Below are 23,132 nucleotides of genomic sequence, written 5' to 3' on the forward strand. Positions count from 1 at the left end.
CCTGGACTATATATATAGTAAGACCCTGTCAAAAGATAATACAAGAGAAACCATCACATACACTTTGTCATTCCAGCAGTAACAGCAGTGTTAATGCACGCATACATTGGATGTAGCCTGTGTGTGGTTTAGCTTTTGAAGTAAATGTTTCATCTCTGAAGATAACTTTAACAACTTATTTTGTGAATTTATAGTTGTCATCTTCCACTGAAATAAATGAATCTTGTGTTTTCTTTACTTTTGGATTACAAGTGAGTCTTACAGTCTCACAGGCTGTGATGTGGTCCTGTCACATGTGCCCCAGTGGTGGTTGCCTGGTGTGACCAGCTATTCCAGTTTGTCCACACCTGGATTATGTCATCTTCTTTTTGGAGAGATGTGTCCCCTGAACACATTTTTGGATGAGAATCACACTTTTTGTTTCTAAAGTTTGCTCTCCATTTGTGAGGTCACAGGGGTACCTCTTGTAGTTACTATGCCAAGCAGCTTAGCATAGGACCTTCTTTCCTGTCCCCACTGCTTTTTCTGCAAGGGTCCCAGCAACCCAAGTAGAGGAACAGGACCCAAGGAGGTGGGTCAGAAGCCATGTGTGGCATCCTAGAGGTGGGGCCTGCCCGGAGGTTTGCCGCCTAGTGTATGTAGTTGGTACTGGTGCAAGACGCTTAGTGCTAGGCCCTGTCATATGACCCCCTGTGCCCATCCCTGGAGTAGGTGTATCAGTGTCTTTGTTGCAAAGAACAAAACAGTGGCACTGCACATGTTACAGTACTTGGCAGGCTCCACCAGGGCAAACGGCCCAGCCAGGATTGGAATCCATGCTGTCTGTTGTCATAGCCATTTGTGATGGATTCACCACAGCCAGGTGATACTGTACCACTGGCCTGTGCTTGCTTCGGCAGCACATATACTGTACCACTGGTCATAAAAGTAGCAGTTACTGCTCTTTTCTTTACACACCACTTGCTGCCTCCCCCCACGTGTTTTACTTTACCACCTCAAAGTGGCAGACTTTGGTCTTCCTGCCATGACTACAGTTGGTCTTCCTAGTCTGAACGTTTTTGTGTGGTTCACCACGTGCTTTGAATAGGGAAAGTAGCTCACTGCTGAAATAAGCTGGGCTGCCTCATACATTTCAGCAGGTGGAACTTGGTGACTTAAGATACCAAGTAAAGGTTATACATTGGCAGATAGCTTACTTTCTTTGTGAATCAGGTGCAGTATTTAGTAACATGTCTTGATAAAGTCCTGAGCTGAAGTCATCCCAAAAGCAAACTATCCTGGGCTCTGTAGCTCTGAGAGATTTAAGTGTGAAAAAACAAATGTAGTCTACTCGAGACATGGATGGAGTGCATTTCTCTAGATCTATAGAGTTTTTGGAAGCTAAAGACTACTCAGACCAAGGCTTCCCCTTGGCAGTCAACACTTACACAAGAGCTACTCAGCCTGCACACCGTGCAGGTGCTCTTTCCCTGCCGCACAGATGGCTCCAGCACTGCACAGTGAGCCCTCCCCGTGCCTGGCCATGTTGGTATCCTCTGTTGCCTCACCCACCTGGATTCTTCAGAACAGCAGCTTTCATTAGGACGAAGAAAACTGGGTCAGAAGGACCAGAGCCTCCAGGATTCCTTAACTGGGCAGAGCTTGAAAGAAATGAGGTGACTTAAGAGGCTAGTTTCCTTGCTCCATTAACTTCTAGCTAGCTGTGTGGTATTATTTTTACGGGTGTTTGGAATATTTTCCTCTAGCCCTTTTTCCTGACTGAGTTTTAAAGACATGACAGGTGATGTTGGGCAGATTATTTTGTTGTGAGGTGACTGTGACAGCCAGACGATAGCAAGAGTGCAGCTTAAATACAAAAATCCTGTGGGTGTGCGTGTGTTTATGTGTGCATGTGCATGCTGGAGCTGTTGCAGGGCCCCATACATGCTATGTAAGCACTGTACCAACAGCTACACCTGGGACAAGGAATCTTACTTTATTTGATTTTAGTCTTTGCCTGCAAATCACTGATGGAAGAAAGTCTAAATGTGGCTTTTGATCTTGTTTTCTGAATGTCCCCACAGTGGACAAGAGCTGTGGGTCTTTTCTGGATATTGCATCAGATGAGTGATTTCAGTGGATTAAATGGTTGTTTATTGACCACCAGTTATAAGTGAGGTTCTGCTTGGCAAAATAAGATGAGAATTGAGTGTGGTGGTACATGCTGGTAATCCCAGAAGTCAGGAGGCTCAGGCGGAAGGATTGCTGCAAGTTGGAGACCAGTCTGGGTTAAATAGTGAGCTCAAGGCCAGCCTGTACTTCATAGTGAGATCCTTTTCTCACTAAGGGAATTGAAAGAAAAGAGTTTTTGTTGTTGTTGTTGTTTTTTAATGTATTTATTTAGTAAAGGGTCTTGCCTGTCTCAGCCTGTCCAGTGCTGGGATTATAGGCGTGCACCACCATGCCTGGCCTGCAAAACACACCCAGCATGCCATACTGGGGATCAAACTTGGGTCCTTTCACTTGACAGGCAGGCACTTAGACCACCGGGCTATCACCCCATACTCTGATTAAATTTAAAATAATGAAAATTAAGTAGTCTCTAGCTGTATTTCATAAACTCAGTAACTATACGTGACTACTGAAGTTAAATAAAGCTGAAAGGATCCATTCCGTTGCAGTAGTGACATTTCAAAGGCTCAGAGGTATGTGAATGGTTCCTTCCCAGCTGTAGAATATCTCCATCATCCTAGGAAGTTCTGTGGGACCATGGTGCTCTCGCTGTGCCCAGCCGGTGGATTGGATTTTGCCTCTGATTTTCTAGAGGACTTTACCTTGAACAGAGTAGTTTAGAATAAGGAAAACTAAGTATCTTGGTTTGGTTTTTTTTTTTTTTTTTTTGTATTTTAGTACAGGATATACAGGGTCTCACCACACAGCTCAGACTGGTACTGATCCTCCTGTTTTTAGCCTCCCATGTGCTGGGATTACAGGTGCCCACCACCAAGCCCAGTCTCATTCACCAGGCTCAGCATGCCCTTGGGGCAGGGCTGACAGGCACACTGGGGATCTACCCTGGTCCCTGTGTCTGCCTAAGCAGGCGTTTTATTTCACTGAGCTATCTGGCTGGCCCCATCTTCATCTTTAACAACCGTAAGAGAAGTTTGTCTAGAACCATTCAGCAGAATACATGGCTGGTAACCCGATAATCACTGCTGGGGCAGAAGATGGTATAGAGATGAAGAAGCAGTTAAGGGCTTCTGCCCAAGGAAAGCCCCTAGAAAGTTGACAGTTCATGGGAACAAGTAATTATCCTGGTGCAGAGCATTTTGAATGCTGTAGAGGTGAACTGATCGGATTCTGGGAGTTGGGGAAAGTGATACTAGGTATCTGTGGCACAGTACAGAAGCCTGTTGAAGTGGTACTTAAAGGATCACTAGGACTTGGGTCCAAGAGCATTGAGGTGAGGCATAGAGGCAAGGCTCTGGGTGATGGAACAAAGAAGTGCCTGCCTCCAGTTTCGTGGGCATAGTGACTTTTATGGTAGTTACCATACTCTGCTTTCTTCTCTTTGCTTCCCAGCTGTAGAATATCTCCATCATCCTGGGAAGTTCTGTGGGACCATGGTGCTCTCGCTGCACCCAGCCTGTGGATTGGGTTTTGCCTCTGATTTTCTTTTTTTTTTTTTTTAAAGAATTTGTTTATTTTATTTTTATTTTTTATTTTTATTTTTATTTTTTTTAACATTTATTTATTTATTGTGTGTGTGTGTGTCCAGCTCAGCCCACCGGGGGCGGGGCTGGCTGGCATGTGGTGCTGGGGATTGAACTGCGGTCCCTGTGCTTTGCTTGTTCTAAGTAGGTGCTTTAGACCACTGAGCCATCTCACCAGCCCTGATTTTATTTTCTTTCTTTTTTTTTTTTTTTTTTTTTTTTTTGGCGGAACTGGGGATTGAACTCAGATCCCTGCGTTTGCCAGTCAAGCACTTATCCCACTGAGCCATCTCCCAGGCCCAAAATACAGGTAGCAGACCCAAGTATATTCCGGGTAACTTGGGAGTGCTTTGTGTTTTTTTTTTTGGGGGGGGGGCAGAACTGGGGATTGAACTCAGGCCCTTGTGCTTCTTGCCAGGGAAGCGCTTATTCTACTGAGCCATCTCCTCGGCCCCATTGCCTCTGATTTTCTAGAGGACTTTACCTTGAACTAAGTAGTTTAGAATAAGGAAAACTAAGTATCTTGGTTTTACAACAGGCTGGCAGTGTGTTTAAGTAATGTTCTTTGCCTTGAGCCCTACTTCCTTCCTGTGCATGCCATAACAAATCCGGTACCATTGCATTTTTATCTTAATTTCAGACAACGATTTGCTACAACACTAACACATTTGTGATGAGGCCACACATGCATGGCTGTCCCATCAGGCAGCTCACACCACCTAATGGGACTGTCCTGTGCCACCCAGCAGGACAATATACGTTTAAGGCTGACTGGAGCATGTCAGACCTTAATTTTTTAAGAGTAATAAAAAATTTTAAGAGAATAAAAAAGCAAGAACAAAAATCAGAAAAAAACAGGGCAACGTACAACAATACATATGTTACAGATCTGGAAAATAAGAATAGCTGATTAACAATGTTGATATGTTATCTATTTTTATTGTTAAACCTGTTGCTCAGATGAACAGATATAGTTATGTAAGATTGGACATATGATTGAATATTGCCACTTGCTTTCAAGAAACCTTAGATGTTTGTTCTTGTCTTTTTCCCCCTTCTCTTACCTTTTTTAAAAGGCCATGCTTGAATACCTGTCATCTTGGCCTTCTAATTGTGTAGTATTTCTAATGTCATATCAGTTATTACTATAATTTCTTCAAAACTTAATTTTACCTTTGGTAGCAGCTACAAAGGATTAGGGCACCCCCCCCCCCATCAAACCAAGGGCTTTGCACATGCTGTGCCTTACTAGCAGATAAAATTTGTTTTTTATTTGAGAGAGAGAGAGAGAGAGAGAGAGAGAGAGAGAGAGGTGTGTGTGTGTGTGTGTGTGGCCAGCTCAGCCCACCAGGGGGCGGGGCTGGCTGGCATGTGGTGCTGGGGGATTGAACCACGGTCCCTGATGCTTTAGGTAAGCTTGTTCTAAGTAGGTGCTTTAGACCACTGAGCCATCTCTCCAGCCCCTAGCAGATAAAATTTGGTAGTAATCACCATGGTGTTTTTTTTGAGACAGGATCTTGCTGTGTAATCCAGGCTGGCCTTAAACTTATGCTTCAGCCTCCAAAATGCTGGGATTACAGGCATGCACCACCAGACCAGACTATAATTGATTTTTTAAAAGTATAGTCAGTGGGTATCTTCTAAATTGTGTTGACTGTCAACACAATTTGAGGCTATTTTCATAATCACAAGAACACCCTGTACGTCCTAGCAGTTACTCACCATCTCTGCACAGTCCCACATAAGCACTGACCTGTCAGTGTGAATTGGCCTGTGCTGGGCATTTCCTGTAAATGAGGCTATAAAGTATGTGACCTTCTGTGTCTGGCTTCTGCCATTACTTAGCATACTGTCTTTAGGTTTAATCCTGTTGTCATTTGTGTCAGTGCTTTGTTCCTTTTATTGCAGAATAGTGTTGCATTGTGTGAAACCTCACCATGATTTATACAGGCTCAGATGTATAGGGTCTCATGATTCTGTCATCTGTAATAGGTTTTATTCAGTGAGCCTTTTTTTTTTCTCCCTACAAATTTGAACTTATAGCTAGGAATGGGTGGAATTGACTGGGTGTTACAGGGTGGGTGGGGCACTATTTGTGAGTTGAGGCTTTCATCAGAGTAGCAGAACCTCTGGGAGAGACAGATGGTGGGAGTGATGACTGAGATTTTACTGTACATAGCCATGGTAGTCAGTTATATGGTCTGTCTGGGTTTGGTACTGGAGCTGGTGGCTATAGGGATTGCAGTCTTCAAGGGAAGATGGGTAAGAGTGGGTAGCTGGGGATCAGTGCTGAGCTGTGCTCCAACCACACAAGACTCTGACCCCTTCCAAGTCTCTAGTGTCAGTGGTAGAGTTGGTGCCCTCAGAAAGCTGAGAGCCCAGAAGGCAGAGCATGTGGTTGCCCCAAGGCATCCTCCCACCCCCCAGTGCACAGCATGTCTCCTAAGTGGGAACTGTAGAGGGGGCCTCCTGATCTGCTCAGCAAAGGCCACGCAGCACAAGCCCACAAACCTGCTGCTCTCTGTGAGAGCGCTGCTATCCCCAGAATGGTTGAGGGTTGGGTGATAACTACTGGCAGCACGGTGGCCACCACTGCCTGTGCAGGGGCTGTGGGGAGGTGTGTAGGCAAGTGGTTGGAGACATTTGCTTTTGTTGTTGAGCTCTATATTTGTGGGATACAAGTCCTTTATATAGCACATCTGTTTATTCTCTTAACAGTTGTAGAGCAAAAATCCTTCAATTTTATAAAGTACAGTTTATCCTTTTTTACTTGCCTATGGACATCCATTTGCTCCCTACTGTTCGTTACTGAGACAGTCTTCTCAGATTGCTTTGTTAGAATCAGATATTTGTTTGGGTCTGCATCGGGGCTCAGTTCTCTTGATCGCTGTGTGTCTTTTGCCAGCATACAATGCTGTCTTGATTTTTGAAGTCAGGTAGTAGAATTTGGCAGTCTGTTCTTGTTTTGTTTTTAATGGTTTTTAATCTATTCTTCTAACTAAGAAGAGTTAAATTCAGCTTTTTTTTTAGCTGTAGAAGACATCTGACTTTTTTTTTTTTTTTTTTTTTGGTGTCGCTGGAGCTAGAACCCAGGGCCTCATACATGTTAGGCAAGACACTGCCACTGAGCCACATCCATAGCCCTGACATACTTTTTGACTGGATTTGTGTTTAAATGTATAGATTTTGGTTGGATTTGTTATTAGATGTGGAGGTTAATTTGGGTAGAACTTCTTTTTGGTCTTTTTTTTTTTTTTTTTTTTTTTTTTTTTGGTCTTTTTGAGACAGGGTCACTGTATAGTTCAGGCTGGCCTTGAACTATGGGAGCTCTTTCTGCCTCAGCCTCCCAAGTGCTAGGATTACAGGCATGTGCCACCATGCTTGGCTCCTATTATCTTGTTTGTTTGGCCAGCTTAGCCTGTTCTGAGGGTGAGTGAGGCTGGCATGGCATTTAGTGCCAGGGATCAAACCAAGGTCCCCTGCACCTGCCTAAGTTTGCCAAAGCAGGCACTTTAGGCTGCTGAGCTATCTCACCAGCCTGTTTATTATCTTTTATTTTACTTTTTTATTCATATTTTTGGTGTCTTCTACAAGAGAAACCGCATGACCTTTAAACTTGTGTGTCTGATTCATTTCACTTAAAGTTATGGTCTTGAGATAGATTCATTTATGTACAGGTGCCTCCAGTTTATTGTTCTTTATGGCTGAATGGTACTTTGTTGTATACAAATACTGTTTCCTTTATCCCCTCATCTGTTGACGGACATATAGGCTGATTTGGCTATGACAGGTTGTGTGGCTATAAACATGGATTTGCATGTGTCATTGCAATATAATTAGGCTTTTACCACTTTGGGGGAAAATACCTAGTAGGAGAACCACTGGGTCAGATGATCAAATGGAATTTCAATTTCTTGAGGAATCCCCATAATGAATGCCATAGGAGTCATACTAGATTATATTATCACCAATGTAGAATGCCCCCCCCATTTGTTATTTGATTTCTTGATGACAGCCTTTTTTTCTGCAGTAAGATAGTATGTTGGTGTTGTTTTGATTTGTATTTCTCTAGTAGCCAGTGATGTTCATGTATTTGTTGGTCATCTGATTCCGTTCTGCACCTGTCTTCAGGAGTTATATTTTGATTTGATTTTTTGAGATGGCATCTCACTATATATATAGTTCAGGTATATCCCAGGCTAGTCTCAAGATAGCAGTGATTCTCTTGCCTTCACTTCTCAAGGGTTGGAATTACAGATGTGCACCACAGTGTCTGGCTTCCTTCATTGTGCTTTACATCTTAAGTAGGTAATCTTATTTCGTCTGTGGAGGACGATATAAGAAAGCAGTACAAGTGATTATCAGTTGTACAGTGTTTTATGCTCCTCGGCCCTCAGAACAGCATTAAAAACTTGGGGAGATAGCTTGGTGGTCTGAGTGCTTGCCTGGCAAGCACAAGGACCCGGGTTCAATCCCTGGTACTGTATGCCAGGCCAGCTCTGCTCTGTGCTGACTCTCCACTGAGCCAACCACTGAAACTGGGAGGCTGAGACAGGAGGATCACTGTGGAGTCTGAGGTGTGTCTGAGCTATGTAGGAGACTCTATACCAACTAAATAAACAAATAACCATGGTGTTTGGACAGACATGATTATGTGATTGGTAGTTAGGATGATTTCTGGAGGAAGGGTGGATTTTGTATAATAAAGCCAAAATGAAAGCCTCAAAGGTTTTTAATTTGGAATGCATTATATGTGGCTTTCTTTGGGGCTTTAATTTTATGTATGTACATACGTATATAATTTAAATCAGGATTGTTTCAAGCTTAGAGCTAATCAAGCCTCAACAAAATTGGACTACACACACCAGACTTCCGTACCATTGAAAGTGGATAGGCTGTAATTCCAGCATGTGGAGGCTGAAGCAGGAGGATTGGAGTGAATTCAAGGCCAGCCTGGGCTGCTTAGTGAGCCAGGTTAAACTACATTAGAAGACCCAGTCTCACAAAAACAAGAACAAAAAGAAAAAAGTGGGTGGGGAGTAGCTTTCCCTGCAGAAGCCCAGGCACAGGACCAGGACCAGTAAAGACTTAGTTCACAGATGTATTTCCTACTAGCATCATGGGGATGTATGGAACCATATAACCAGTATTCAAAATTGTGTCAAAACACCTTACTTTTGAACTCCATTAAGCCAGTTTTATTGATAATACGATGACCAAAGGAATTTATGGAGTGACCTGGGGGTGTCTCTTTTCTAGATAACACAGAGATAAAACTTCATGGTGGGACAAGGTAGTAAAAATTCTCACCGTGATCTCAGCAAAACAGTAAAAGGGCACGAAAAGAGACCCTTCTTGCCTTGCTTGGGGCGGCTGTGGCTCTTGGGGCTAGATGGAATGGGTGAAGCAGCTGAGGTCCAAGTCCTGGGATCATCTCTTCTGTGAGTGTCACAGTGTCTCCCAAGGACAGGAGTGGCCCTCTCTTCCTCTGGCTCCAGGACATTTGCCACAAGGCAGTATCTTAGAATGTAGTTCAGAATCATTGCCATGGTGTTGGCACTCCCCACCTTCTGTCTACTACCTTTCCCTTTCCTGGTTCCCTTGTTCATTTATTTTCCTTCCTTGGTTTTTTTCTACCTAGAAACTTGTTTATCCAAGGTTGCTCTGCCTGCCTGGCTGCTGTTGATTCTGCGGTTGCCTGCCAGATGTCTGCTTTGTGGCTAAGGCACTTGTGCACGCCCTGTGCCTCCAAGTCCCATGACTCTGCCAATGCACTTCATGCTCTCTACTTCCATTGTCAACATGGGAAACCTCCCACTTTCTAGAGTAAGCCACCATGACACAAGAGGGCTAGTCCTTTATTCTGCTGAACCCCAGGGCCCACTCAGCTCTTGCTTGAACAAGACACTTGATCCTGTGCCATCTGAATGCCAAACGATGACCAGAATTGCATACCTGAAAGAAATGGATTAGGCCATGGAGTAACTGACACATTGTTTTTTTTGTCAGTAGAGCTGTTACTGTAATTGCAGGCAAGTAGAGTATGGCCACCTTTTAGGGGAAATGCACATAATCTTTGGTCACATTATAATAACAGGCTAAGAAGGATCTGCTTTTTTTTTTTTTTTAATGAGATAAGGTCTTGCTATGTAGTTCAGGTTGGACTTGAACTAGTGGTGGTCCTCCTGTGTCAGCCTCCCAAGCCACCACACTCGACAGAAGGATCTTTAATCATTACTTTTGAAGTAGTTGAAGTTTTCCACATAGGACTGTATTCTACAATTGATTGCTTCAATGAGGTTTTGTCACTTTTTTCCCCCAGTGCTGTGGATTGCACTCTCCCTCACGCATGCTAATCAGGCACTTTACCACTGAACTATACCCCAACCTGCTTCCATTAAGTTGTGCATACCTAGTTTGGCTAAAGAAGTGAGTTGGAAAGTGTATGTGAGGCTCTTGGCCCGTGCACCGTGTCAAGTTTGACTGGAAGTGGTGCACTTGTTGGCTGACGGGCAGTGCTACTTCTTTTCACCTAAGTGATTGGTGGGAATGATGGTAAACTTGGAACTACTGAGCTGGGAAAGAATTCATTCTCTTTTAATTTTTAATTTATTTTTATTTTTTTGCGAACCAGGGATTGAACTTAGGCCCTTGCACTTGCCAGGCAAGCACTTATTCTACTGAGCCATCCCTCCGGACTCAATTTTTTATTTTTAAGAGAGGGTCTCGATATGCAGTTCAGGCTGACCTTGAACTCACGTAGCACAGGCTGGTCTTGAACTTGCAGTGTTCCTGCCTGAGTACTGGGGTAGAACCCAGTGTTAGATGCGAGGTGGAGGAATTTTATCACCCCTTTTTGTGTGTGAGGACTGGATTCATTTCAGGGCCTTATGTGAGACCCCTGTCTGCACAGAAGGATCCCCCAAGGGGACCACAGCTTACCCCCAAGCTTTCTCTCAGTATCATTCCTTTGGATCATCTACATCCGGCTCTTGGGAGTTTCTTAGGGAGTGTGATAACTCACTGCCTGCTTTTGGTAGGCACATCCCTATTTCTGTGCATGCCTGTGAAAATCACCTGGCCCACGTCCCTCCGTAGCTCTTATCGTGTAGAGGCTTGCTTCTGTGCCATCTTGTTATCCACAGGTGACCCTCCCCCTGGCTTTTGTCCTTCTGTGAGGAGCAGATCTGGCTGCACTCAGCCACTCTGCTGTCTTAGGATATCTCCTTCTGTTGGGTGATCAGCTGGCCTTTTTTTGCTTTTATTTTAAGCTTAGAGCCAGGTTGCTGCGCTAGGTGGTCTTTATTTTGGTTTTGTGTGGTACTGGGGATTGTACTCAGGGTCTTTATACTGTGCTACTACTCCCCATCTCTTAAAATTTTCTATTTTGGGTGGTTTCCTAAGTTGCTCAAACTAGGCTCAAAGTTGTGATCCTTTTTTGTTAGCCAACAGAGTGTTAAAATTACAGGTATATGTCACCATACCCTGCTTTAATTTTTAAGTTAATTTTGAAGTGGAGCATCACGATGTAATGGGGCCTGCCAGCTGTGGTGGCTCGAACCTATAATTCCAATACTTGGAAGGCTGAGGTAAGCAGGATTGCTGGGTGTTTTAGGCTAGCCTGGGCTACATAGTGAGTTCAGGACAGTCTAAACTACATAGTGAGACCCGGTCTTAACAAAAAAAAGAAGACAATGTAGTTGGGCTTAGTGTTAAGAACTGCAAGAATTTCCTGCATGGCAAACAAAGGCTAGTCAGATGGTTCAGTGTTTAGAGCCATTTGACATAGTTTGTTTTTTTTTTTTTTTTTCATTTTTTAATTTAATTTAATTTTTTAAATTTTTTTTCAAAGTTTTATTGATAAACAGATAGCAATGAGACAGTTTCAAATCAAATCGGAAGTACAGTTTCAACAAATAATACACTGCATATATTCTTCTTAGTGGTTAATTGCTGTACAAGATGTGGACTTGTGATCCTATTTACAAACACCATTAGAAAAAATCATTCTATTCATTAAGAGAATGCAACTATATATCTATCCCAACCTCTTTGAATACACAGATACAAAATGGACATTCATCGGTATACCCCATTTTTTCTAAGTTCCATTATTGAATATTATAGGTGTGTAAACTCAGCAAAATATTCTAAAAGAGTCCAGTAGCCCATAATAGCATTGGGTCTTTTGTTTAACTGTCAATGTCAGAAATTATTGACCTGAGTCCCCCACAGCTCAACTTAACAACATGGCTTTATTTCTTATATTTCGTCTTCATACTTTTCTACTGGATGGTTAAGACCAAGGTAAAGCAAGACCTGTGCAACAAGAGTTGTAGCTTTTTGGTCTGAGAAGGTCAGTGAAATGCCCTCAGGATTTGTCCTGAGATCCTGTACCTCAGATTGTAGAACCTTTATCAGTGCAGCCATGTGGATGAGTCACGGCCATTGCTTGGCCAATGTGCTCTCTGTGAAAGCCTGAGAGAGTGTCTTCTCCCCATGTGACTCTCCTTAGGCCCACTCTATGTCATCGATCACTTTCCTCTTTGGCCCCATAATCTTCTTGATCAGAAAATTTGGGACACTACCGAGGTACATGACGTTACAGTACAAGTTCTCATATGTCCTGAGTCTTAATTGACCTTAGAAGGCTAGGGCCAAAATGTTGGCTTTCCTTGTAGCCCTCCTTTTTCTCTAATTTTGGTCTGCAAACTTAGGTTGTTACATAGTTTGGTTATTGGATATCATTGTTGTCCATAACTGCCACTGGGCAAGATGTGACTGACTCCCATGAAGGCCAGAAAGATAGCCTGGTGATTATGATGCATAGAAAGCAGCAGAAGAGAAAGCATGAGACAGGACAGGTTGTAATTGTTTGCGGGAGAATGGATGAGTAAATCATTTAATTAAAAATTAAACCCTTCTATATAGGTATACACTATGTATATGTGCATCCTTGATGGCTGTAACTTAACCACATAACATTAGTGCAATACTGTTTTTTCTTTTTTTTTTAAATTTATTTATTTATTTATTTATTTATGTGTGTGTGTGTGTGTGTGGCCAGCTCAGCCCACCAGGGTGCGGGGCTGGCTGGCATGTGGTGCTGAGGGATTGAACTGCAGTTCCTGTGCTTTGCTAAGCTTGTTCTAAGTAGGTGCTTTAGACCACTGAGCCATCTCACCAGCCCGTTTTTTCCTTCATGGGGAAAAGTGTATGCATACTGAGTGCGTGTGTGTGTATACATACACCCACATGTGTGCATGCAAAAGAGTAAAGGGAACTAATCCAGCAGTTCTTTTGCATTTTTTTTTTTTTTTAAGATTTATTTAGGGCCAGGGAAATGGCTCAGTAGAGTAAGTGCTTCCCTGGCAAGTGCAAGGACCTGAGTTCAATCCCCGGTTCTGCAAAAAAAAAAAAAAAAAAAGATTTATTTATTTATTTGGTATAGGGTCTCACTATGCAGCTCGGACTCAGTGATCCTCCTGTCTCAGGGGCCCTCCCCCCCATGCTGGGATTACAGGCATGTGCCAGCACATCCGGTTTTGGTGACCGGCAAGGTGAGGGCTGGCATGGCATATGGTACCGGGGATTGAACCTCAGTCCTTGCACTTTCCAGGTAGGTGCTTGGACTCTGAGCTATCTCCCTAGCCCTGCATTGAGTTTGGATGGGAGAAGGCCACTGACTTCCCTTTTCATCCCTGCATTGTTTGCCAAGCTGATATTTGCCTGCTTAAGCAGTTTATTCTTTCAGAATTCAGAAGTAAAAATAAGAGGAATCCAGGACCTGAGTGGAATGTTTAGAGCCTCTTTGTACCCTTTCCAAACTGGAAATATCCTAGGGGTCAGAAGGTGAATCACCAAACAGTGGCAACCCCATGCTGTGAATGTAACTGTTATATTGAAAGTACATTTGTACACCATTTTTGAAATGAAAGAGAACTTAGTGGTTGCCACGGTTTAAAGGTGTGGAGTGGTTATCAAAGGGCCACATGAGGGACCCTTGTGTTGGAACTGTGCGGTCTCTTAACTGACAGTGAACACAGACGTCCATGTGGGCTACAGCAGCACAGCACTAAATACACCGTTAAGCACAAGTAAATGGAGAAATCTGAGTACGATTGGTGTTCTATGTCAGTGTCAGCAGTCTGATTTGTGATGCTGCCTTTTATCTTTTTGCAAAATGCTGTTATAACGAAAAACTAAAGGCTGTGATCATTCTGTGTTTTGTTCTGCTTTGCTTTGCCTTGCTTTGTTTGTGGCAGTCTCACCATGTAGTTCAGGTTGGCCTTGAACTCACTGTGCTGCCCAGGCTGGCCTCCACTCTTGGTGCTGCTGCTCCTCTGCTTCCTGTTAGGATTACAGCTATGTGCCACCAAGCCTGGCCTCCGTTTTTTGAGATGGATTATTTCTGTGTTGGCCAGACTGGTCTCCAGCTCCTGGATTTGTGCTATAAATCACCATGCTTAAGTTGTGTTGTTCTCTCATCCCTCTCTCTGTGTCTGTCTGTCTGTCTCTCTTTCTCTCTTTTCTTCCCCCCCCTGTGGTTCTGGGGATCAAACCTGAGACCTTGCACTTGCCAAGGAAGCACTTATGCCGCTGAGCTATCTCCCCAGCTGTATTGTTTCATAAGACTATGTGTCAGTCTGCAATGATCTCACTTGGATACCCCCATCAGTCTGTCAGTGAATAGGGAAAATATCTTACTCTGCCTTTCCCTGGGGCTTGTGATTATTTATGGAGAAGGTTTATACAAAGCCTGGCATACAGTGAGTTTTTCAGTAAGCGGTTTTAAATCAGTGGTTCATACTTGTAATCCCAGCCTTCTGGGAGCCTGAATCAGGAAGTTCACAAATTGGAACCCAACTGGGCAATTTAGTGGCTTCCTTGTCTCAAAATAAAAAAGGGTGGTGGTAGTGGTGGTGGGGTGTAGCTAACTCAGTGCAAAGACCTGGGTTCAGTACCCAGGGTTGGGAAAGTCAAACAAGGCAGGTACTGGAGGATGCGTGGTGCTGAAATTGTCTTTAATGTCAGTTCTCCTCATTTGTTAGGTCTGAAGCCCTTTCCTAGTCAGCTGTAAGTTTGGAGTGATTTTACAGAAAGTTGCAGAGTTCGTACATCCTTATGTACCCCAAACCCAGCCTGCCTCATTGTTAACAATATACATTATCAGAGGTCATTCATCACAGCTAAGAAAATTGTCCAAGACTTACTTAGAGATTTTGTCAGCTTTCCATTATTACATCCTTTGTCTATTCCTGGGCCACATTGCTGTGTCTAAATTGATGAAGTTGTTGGCATATGTTTCTGATCCTAAAAACAAAAGACTTGTAGGATGCTTTAAAAAAAAAAAGAATGCTGAGGGCAGGGCCCCTGGGGATTCTATGCAGTCACTCTGATGTGGAAGAAAGAACTCCTCTGCCCCAGCTCCCACAGACTCCTGCAGAGCCATGAGGCATGGCCGCGATCCGCAGGCTTGGGAGAGAAGGTGATTGGGGATTTCAGAACCAATACTGACGTTTCTCAGCCATCCTTTGAAATGTAGTTGAGATTTCCTGGCAAGCAGTAGTACTGCTCTAAAATAATCTTTGTAGTATTGCAGAAACAGTGGTGTTCTCATTTGTTTGGATAAACTGTATTAAGTCATATTCTTAAGCTGATTCATTGTTGTAGGGGAGAAATGCGAGGTGGAACTAGCCAGAAAAGCCTACAGGAGTTTTGACATGGAATTTGAGGCAGTCTGATAGATTTGGTGATGAAAATGTTCTCTGAAACTCCATTCAGCCTAACAGGGACAAAGAGTTGGCCACCTATTCTGGGTGTTCTGTCTGTCCTCAGTAGGCTGCCACTAGTTAGTAAGACTGGTGAGCTCTGCGGAGAAGCCCTGGAACCTGAGGCAGAGCATGATCTTTGCAGCTCCAGCACCACCTAGTGGTGGTACATAGACTCTTACTTAGAAGATGGAGTTCATGGTGGTGTCACTGCCTCGGTAGTTTTTTACAGCGTGAGGTGAGATTTGGTAATCTTTTTGAAGTGACAGAAAACATCAAAGCCACAAAGTAGAATTTTGCCTCCCCTCCCCCCAGTTTTATTGGTAATTTTCGATACATATAATGATCACATTTATCATACAGGATTTATATTGTACATGAAAAATTCTGCTTTTTTGATCTCTTAAACTGAACCAGTAATTGAGATGCAGACAGTAAATGAGTGTTGCCTAATTTCCATAGTAATTGGCAAGTATTCTTTCATGGGACAGAAGTTCTGTGTTATGACATCACAAATGGAAGTCAGTGGGCAAAAGCTAAAGATAAACATCATTAAGGAAGAGGAAATAGGCTTTATACCTAGCTGAGGTCTTCTGTGACATTTGTTTTTCTTTTAAAAGGTGTTTCATTTCTCTTTCTTTGAGATAAGGCCTCCGTATAGCTCAGGTCTTCCTTGAACTAACAGCAGTTTTCCTGCTTCAGCCTCCCCAGTGGTGGGATTACAGATGTGTGCTACTATACCTGGTAAACTATGTCTCTGATACAGTGACAAAGATTTGAGTGTGTTCCACACTCTGGATTAGTAATAATTTTCCTACAGACATAGTATAATAGGGTCTTTTTTTAAGTACTGTCAACAGAGAGCTGGCCAAATAGCTCAGCAGATTAAAGTGCCTGCAAGCAGGCACAAGGACCAGCAGTTCAATCCCTGGGGCACACTGAGATGTAATTGAGACTGGATGTGGTGGCATGTGCCTGTAATCCCAGCTTTTGGGAAGCTGTAAACAGGCAGATCACTACAACTAGTAGTGAGACCCAGAACACCCTTAGACCCTTCCCTAAAAATACAAAATAAATAAGAACTGTCAACAGGACCTCCTACATGCTAGGCAAGCACTGTATCATTTAGCCATAAATCTCACACTCCCAGGGACTTGTTTGGTCTATTTGAAGCATTGTATTTTGTCATTGGTCTTTGCCAAACATATTCCCATTCTTGTTTGTGATAGTTGTGTCAAAAATTTGTGTTATGGGCCCAAGTAAAGTGAATATCCCTTAGAAAATTCTAGTTAGATATGATATAGAACTCAGGAATGCATCACTTTTATGTAGCCATAACTTTGTAGACCAGTTCTTCATATATACTTTTGGCAATAAATAAAGTCTTAAGCCTCGTATAAAGTTTTGTTTTTTGTTTTTGTTTTTTTTTTTTCCCCAGAACTAGGGATTGAACTCAGGCCCTTGCTCTTGCCAGGGAAGCGCTTACTCTACTGAGCCATCTCCCCAGCCCTAAGTTCTCTGTGCCTATCAGATACCTCTATCATTTTTCTTTTTTCTTTCTTTTTCTTTTTTCTTTTTTTTTTTGCGGAACCAGGGCTTGAACTCAGACCCTTGCACTTGCCAGGGAAGCGCTTATTCTACTGAGCCATCTCCCCGGCCCCTCCATCATTTATTTCTTATGCAGGGATTTTACTGTGTCTTAAGCTTTACTCCTCTTGCTAAACTAACTCATGTATGAGGAAGTTTAAAAGTTCTGTGTTCTCCATCTCCTAGGAGAAAGACAAGTAGGGTGGGCATTTGGGGAGCTTCCTGAGGCCTGTTGTCAGCCACGTCCTGATCCTTGATTGTGTATGTGGTTGGCTAGCCAGTGGCCTTTTGCCACTTCACAATCCATGGCCTTAAAAGAGCAAATTGGTCAAACCAACATGATTATTAGAAAGGATGGACAGGCTCAGGAAAAATCTAGCTCAACTGTAGCACTCTACTTGTCTTTTAGGGGCCAGGTGTAGAGAACCACTCCTAAGTAATAATACAACAATATACTAAGTAATAATACAACAGGGGCTGCTGAGATGGCTCAGTGGTCTAAAGCACCTACTTAGAACAAGCTTAGCAAAGCACAGGGACCCCGGTTCAATCTCCCAGCACCACATGCCAGCCAGCCCCGCCCCCTGGTGGGCTGAGCTGGCCACACACACACACAAATAAATAAAATTTAAAAAAAAAGTAATAATACAACAGTAATATATTAGGCCTCCCTTCTGCTACTATTCCTGTTTCTCTCCTCTTCCTTGGTTTCCTCGTCTTCTGCTTCTTTATGGGAGGGACTGGTATTGGTGATTGAACATAGCACCTCCCCACTGAGCTACATCCTTAGCCCATTTTAAATTTATTTTTGGAACAGGGACTTGCCAAATGCCTGTCCTGGGCTTGAATTTGTGAGCCTCCTGCCTCAGTTTCCTACAGTGCTGGGATTACAGACAGGTGTATACCACCATGCCTGATTTAAGCTTTCTTCACTCATTACATTGTAGTTAATCCTGCTGCTGAAAAACGAGTGAAACTTATTTTTCTTGCTTCACAATATAGGGGTTGTGAATGGGGATCCACAGATTTAGAGTTGATCTTGACTTTTTATAATTGGCCCTTATTTTTAGTGTAGAAATACTCACCACAAGTCACTGAAACAAAACCTCCTTTTGGCCATAATCTGAATTCACTTGTATCTCATGGTCTGATTTCACTAGACTCATGAAACCAGAATCTTTGTCCAGATTTCACAGCTATAGGTCAGTTGTAGAATTCTTTTAACTTCCCATAGTTTAGAATGCTTACATTTCCATGGGAGTCTAATCTTAGGAGTGATGTTTGTGCATGACAACCTGTCATCTTTATAAACCATGTTTGTTTTTTTTTAAATAAATGTTTAAGACAAATTGATTTAGGGGGCCTGCAGGTTAGCTCAGTTGTTTAAGCACCTGCTCATGCAAATACAGTCAGGCACAGGATACCTTGGTTCAATCCCCACTCCACCTGCCTTACCAGACCCGCTCTTAAGGCAGCCTGAGGGCGGGGGCGAAGCGTTGATTTAAATTGAGAAACCTCAGTGGAATTTGAGTTCAATCCCCGGTTCTGCCAAAAAGTAAAAAAATAAAAATAGAGAAACCAAAAGTCCCAGGCATACATTAGTGAATTACCTTTCAGACTTATGGCATTCTCCTGATGTGTATAGAGTAGAAGCCACCATCTAGAAGGCTCTTATTAAGAGGTTCACACCCTTAATTAAACTTATATGTACTTAGGACTTTTGTAAAAGGAAATGCTCCTATTCCAACACTTAGTCCTTCCCCTTTATAACAAAGATTAAAGGTGCCGATGTATTTCTTGGCATCTTATTTTTAACCGAATATGTAAAATGATTTGATGTGGTTTAAGGATAGATAGATGTTCATAGAAGCTGCTCCAAAATAGCTGATTTTGATCTTCGTCATATATTTCAGCTCAGCTGTTTTAGGGAGTTTGAACCAGCAAAAAAGAATTTCTCATCTCTCCTTGCTGTCTATTTGACTATATTTACTTACTAAAAACACTGTCATTAATGGAAATGTGATCTCTTTTCCAGTGTTTGGTTAGGACACAGATGTCAAGGGTCCAGTTTTAAAGAGTATATGAATTTAGAAATAGTTTTGTGGGTTTTTTTCGTTTGTTTGTTTGCTTTGAAAGGCGATGTCTCAGTGTGCTCAGTTCAGGTTGACCTCAAATTTATGGTAATTCTCCAGCCTTAGCCTCCTGAGTGCTGGAATTACAGGCATGCACCACAATACAGTGCTAGAAAATAGGATTTTAACAAAATCAAGGGTTGTATATATTTGACACTAAAGCAGCCTGAGACTGTCAAGATTGAAAGTAATTTGAAATGGTTAAATGTGGATGATAGCTCACTTTTCTTGATTTCTGAGAGTTTTGAGATGCTGGCGGCAGGGAGGGGGGATTATGCAGAGTTAAGTTGGAGATTTTGAGGGAGAAACAGGAACGCTGTCCGCGGTGCTGAATCATATTGGCATTGATTTGAACAGAAAGACTGCGATCATGATAGCCAAGCACACAATTACTTACTGAGAAAAGCAAAAAAGTATGATTTAACAAACTCTGGTGCCTTTTGAAATGTCTGGCGCACTAGGGAAAGCCTCCTGTGGGACCTTGGTAGCCAGCATTGGTTGGCAGTGAGGTGGCAGGGACAGCCAGTGGATTGAAATGGGAGTATAAGCCCCTTTAAGCCCTAGTTCATTGTAGTTTATTCGCCCTTAAAGTCACAAACCTGTGTATCGTTGTGAGATAATTGATTTTTTTCCCACCCCCTCCGGAACCGGGATTGAACTCAGGCCCTTGTGCTTGCTAGGAAAGGGCTTATTCTACTGAGCCATCTCCCCGGCCCTGAGATAATTGATTTTTAAATTACTAAATAAAAGTAGTGATTACAATGCTTGTTTATGCCCTCTATTTGCCAGTCATTGCTTACATGTTTTGAATTTATTTTTTTATTTTATTTTTTTAAATTTTTATTTATTTGAGAGAGAGAGAGAGAGAGAGAGTGTGGTGTGTGTGTGTGTGGCCAGCTCAGCCCACCAGGGGGCAGGGCTGGCTGGCATGTGGTGCTGGGGGATTGAACCGCGGTCCCTGATGCCTTGCCAAGCTTGTTCTAAGTAGGTGCTTTAGACCACTGAGCCATCTCTCCAGCCCATGTTTTGAATTTAAACACCAGTTTGCTTTGGGAGCACATACACTAAAATTGAATTTACACTTCTGATTGCATGTTTTGTTTTTGTTTTTGTTTCTTTTCTTTTTGTCATTTGAGACAGGGTCTCCCTATACAGTTCAGGCTGACCTTGAACTCACTTTGTAGCCCAAGGCTGGTCTCAAACTTGGCAACGATCCTCCTGTCTCAGCCTCCCAAGTACTAGGATTACACAAGTGCACAACTATGCCCTGCCTGATTGCATGTTTTTTATTATTTTATTTTACTTATTTTTTGATACCAGGTCTCACTTTGTAGTTTAGACTCATAGTGATCCTCCTGTCTCAGCCTCCCCAGCACTGGGATTACAGGATGTGCCACCATGCCTGGTTTTGGTGGCTGGCATGGCATATGGTACCAGGGATCGAACCCAGGTCCTTGTGTGTGCCTAGGCAGGCACTTAGACCACTGAGCTATCTCCCTGGCCATTGAGTGCTTTTTATTTTAGGGAAGGGTCTACAGGGTTTTCAGGGTCTCACTACTAGATCAGACTCATAGTGATCCGCCTGTTTACAGCCTCCCAAGAACTGGGATTACAGGTGTGCGCCACCACACCCAGTCTCAGTTGCCATCTCAGTACGCCCTGGGGGTGGGGTTGGCACAGCAGGCCCAGGTAGCAAGAATTTAGAATGGATAACCTATTTTATTAGTGTCCACATGTTTTCTAGATTGTATATATAGTTACACAGAATGTGTCCAGTGGCATTTTGGGGGGTAACAATGTGATGAACAAGGGGTTGGCAGGCATATGTTTGTCATGAGAAGTTCAAACACATGTTCTCATTCATATATGGTTTATATGTATTTAGTAACTGCTATAATAATTACAGGATATTTTACTCAGTGTGAAACCTGTTGGGAAATGACTTTCCAATTATGTAAGGATTCTTAAATCTAAGCTGATTACCCATTATAGAAAAAGTTGCATTTCACATAAATATTTTGCATACGTGAAATGATCATTGCATAAAAATAATTGTAGATTGAGCTGATTATCATGTATTTGTGGCCTATGTCCAAATCTCATTTAGCAGTTTGAAAACAACAGTTTATATTTTGTAAATACACCAATAAATGCCTTTTGTATTAGAATGACTTATTATGGTGCAATTAGTGTTATTATTGAGTAGAAATGGTCAAATACATACATACATTTTTGTCTATTTAATCCAAGCTGGGAAGGTAAAACCCATGGAATTTCTTTGTCTTTGTTAAAGCTGGAGATACCGATGACCCACCAAGAATCACTCAAAACCCTGTCATCAACGGGAACGTGGCCTTGAGTGATGGGCACAGCAATGCAGAGGAGGACATGGAGGATGGTAAGTGCTCCCGGCTTGTTTCCTCACAGCGGCGAGCACTCAGAATCATGGGCTCCATCCTTTTTTTTCTCGAGTGCTTGTAAGTTTCTTCAGAGTAGCTAGTTTTCAGGTTATATCTGAGGAAGACTTAGGCTCCTGTTTTTCTTTTGAGTTACAGGATGGCCTACAAGAAACTGTCAAGGTAAGTTGACTGTCCCCAGCCTGCAAGCGGGCCCAGCTGTGTAGGTTTGGAATGAGCTGGTGTCTGCTCAGGCTTAGAGTTCTCCAGCCACTTTAGCATTCAGGACACTGTGGTCTTACTCTCCTATGCTTTTTGTTTGCAGCAAGATACTTCAAGACATTAGGAAATGGCTCTCCATTGCATTCTGTTAGTGTTTCTGTCAGTCCTTTGTAGCTGAGAATCTGTCTCCACTCCTGTTAGGTGTGAAAGCAGAGTCAAGCTTTGGGCTTCCTATTCCCCCACTGACGTTCCTATAGCCTCTATTTGAAGTCATATGCATATGTATATGCATGGACATTTTGTATGTAGGGAATCACTTTTTCTTTTGGGACTGTTTCTTCATTGTTAGATTATGTGACCTAAATGTTTGCAAGGTGTAAGTCCTGAAAAGGGAAGCAGTCAGTAATTGCTTTATGCAGCCCCTGGAATCTTGCAGTGTAATATGAAACCATGTTCTGTACAAACATGTCCATCAATCCTCATGAGGGTTGTGTCCTTCCCAGGGGAGTAACGGGGCAGTTGAAAGAAACCATCAGGCACGGGCTGCACCACCAGAAGGACTGCTGTTCAGACCTCCTGCCAAAAGTTCAGCCTCCATGCGAAACTGCAGCCGTAGGTGAGAGTTCTCTCACAGTGCGGTTTACCCCCTGGCAGCTGGCTGAGGCAATATCTGAGGAAGGTAAAGAGGTGTGGTCTGAAACCCACTGCTTTGTTCCCTGTGGAGTGCGCTTTTTACTGTAGACAAGGGAAGTGGTGTGGGTGTGGTCTCGTTGGTTGTTGGGCTTTTGGTGGTTTTTCTTCAGATGCCAGAGATGCCGAGAGTTACTCAGTGCGATTGGGAAGGTAGCTAGGTTGGAGGTGCCAGGTGTGCATTTGGGATCAGGTTGGGTCACTTGTAGAGCAGTAACAGCCCCACTCAGAGCTGAGTGCACTTTGGTTCTAGCATCTCTTCCCCCTTTTAGGGGAGAAGAGACACAGATGTAGATATAAGATAGGGGGTTCCATGCATTATAGGATGCCAGTATCTCTCCCCACCCCACCCTCTACAGTCAGGACAATAAGTAGCATTGCTAAATGGTGCCAGATGTCTTCTGGAGACCCAGGTTGTCTTAGTTGAGAATCAGTGCCAGGCTGAATTTATGCAAAATCTCTTTGCTTTTGAGGCACATCTACTAAATTATTAGTAAGGAACAATGCTAAATCATAAGGCCCTAAAGTGGAAATGGCTGCCTCTGTGGCTTTGATGGATAAATAGAGTAGGTTTTAATAGCATCTTCTTCCTACTTGGGGGTTTCACCCAAAGGGTAAGAGAGATCCTGTTTGTGAAATGGC

The 23,132-nt window shown here is 43.0% G+C and overlaps 1 protein-coding gene across 3 annotated transcripts in view; it reads left to right on the plus strand.

The window, feature by feature from the left end:
• Usp7 (ubiquitin specific peptidase 7) overlaps positions 1-23,132 on the plus strand; it is a 65,359-nt gene that overhangs the window by 9,565 nt on the left and 32,662 nt on the right. Inside the window, exons 1-2 of one of the 3 annotated variants that reach the window (XM_004627771.2) lie at positions 15,035-15,180; positions 21,476-21,580. In XM_004627771.2, coding sequence (XP_004627828.1) covers positions 15,150-15,180; positions 21,476-21,580 — 136 coding nt within the window. In that variant the 5' untranslated portion in view covers positions 15,035-15,149. Of the gene's footprint in view, positions 1-15,034; positions 15,181-21,475; positions 21,581-22,303; positions 22,417-23,132 lie in introns of those variants that run through there. The other 2 variants (XM_023711452.1, XM_004627770.2) reach the window with 2 other exon arrangements.

The sequence above is a fragment of the Octodon degus genome, unplaced genomic scaffold (assembly GCF_000260255.1).
Source record: "Octodon degus isolate 3935 unplaced genomic scaffold, OctDeg1.0 scaffold00021, whole genome shotgun sequence".
NCBI classification, from domain to species: domain Eukaryota; kingdom Metazoa; phylum Chordata; class Mammalia; order Rodentia; family Octodontidae; genus Octodon; species Octodon degus.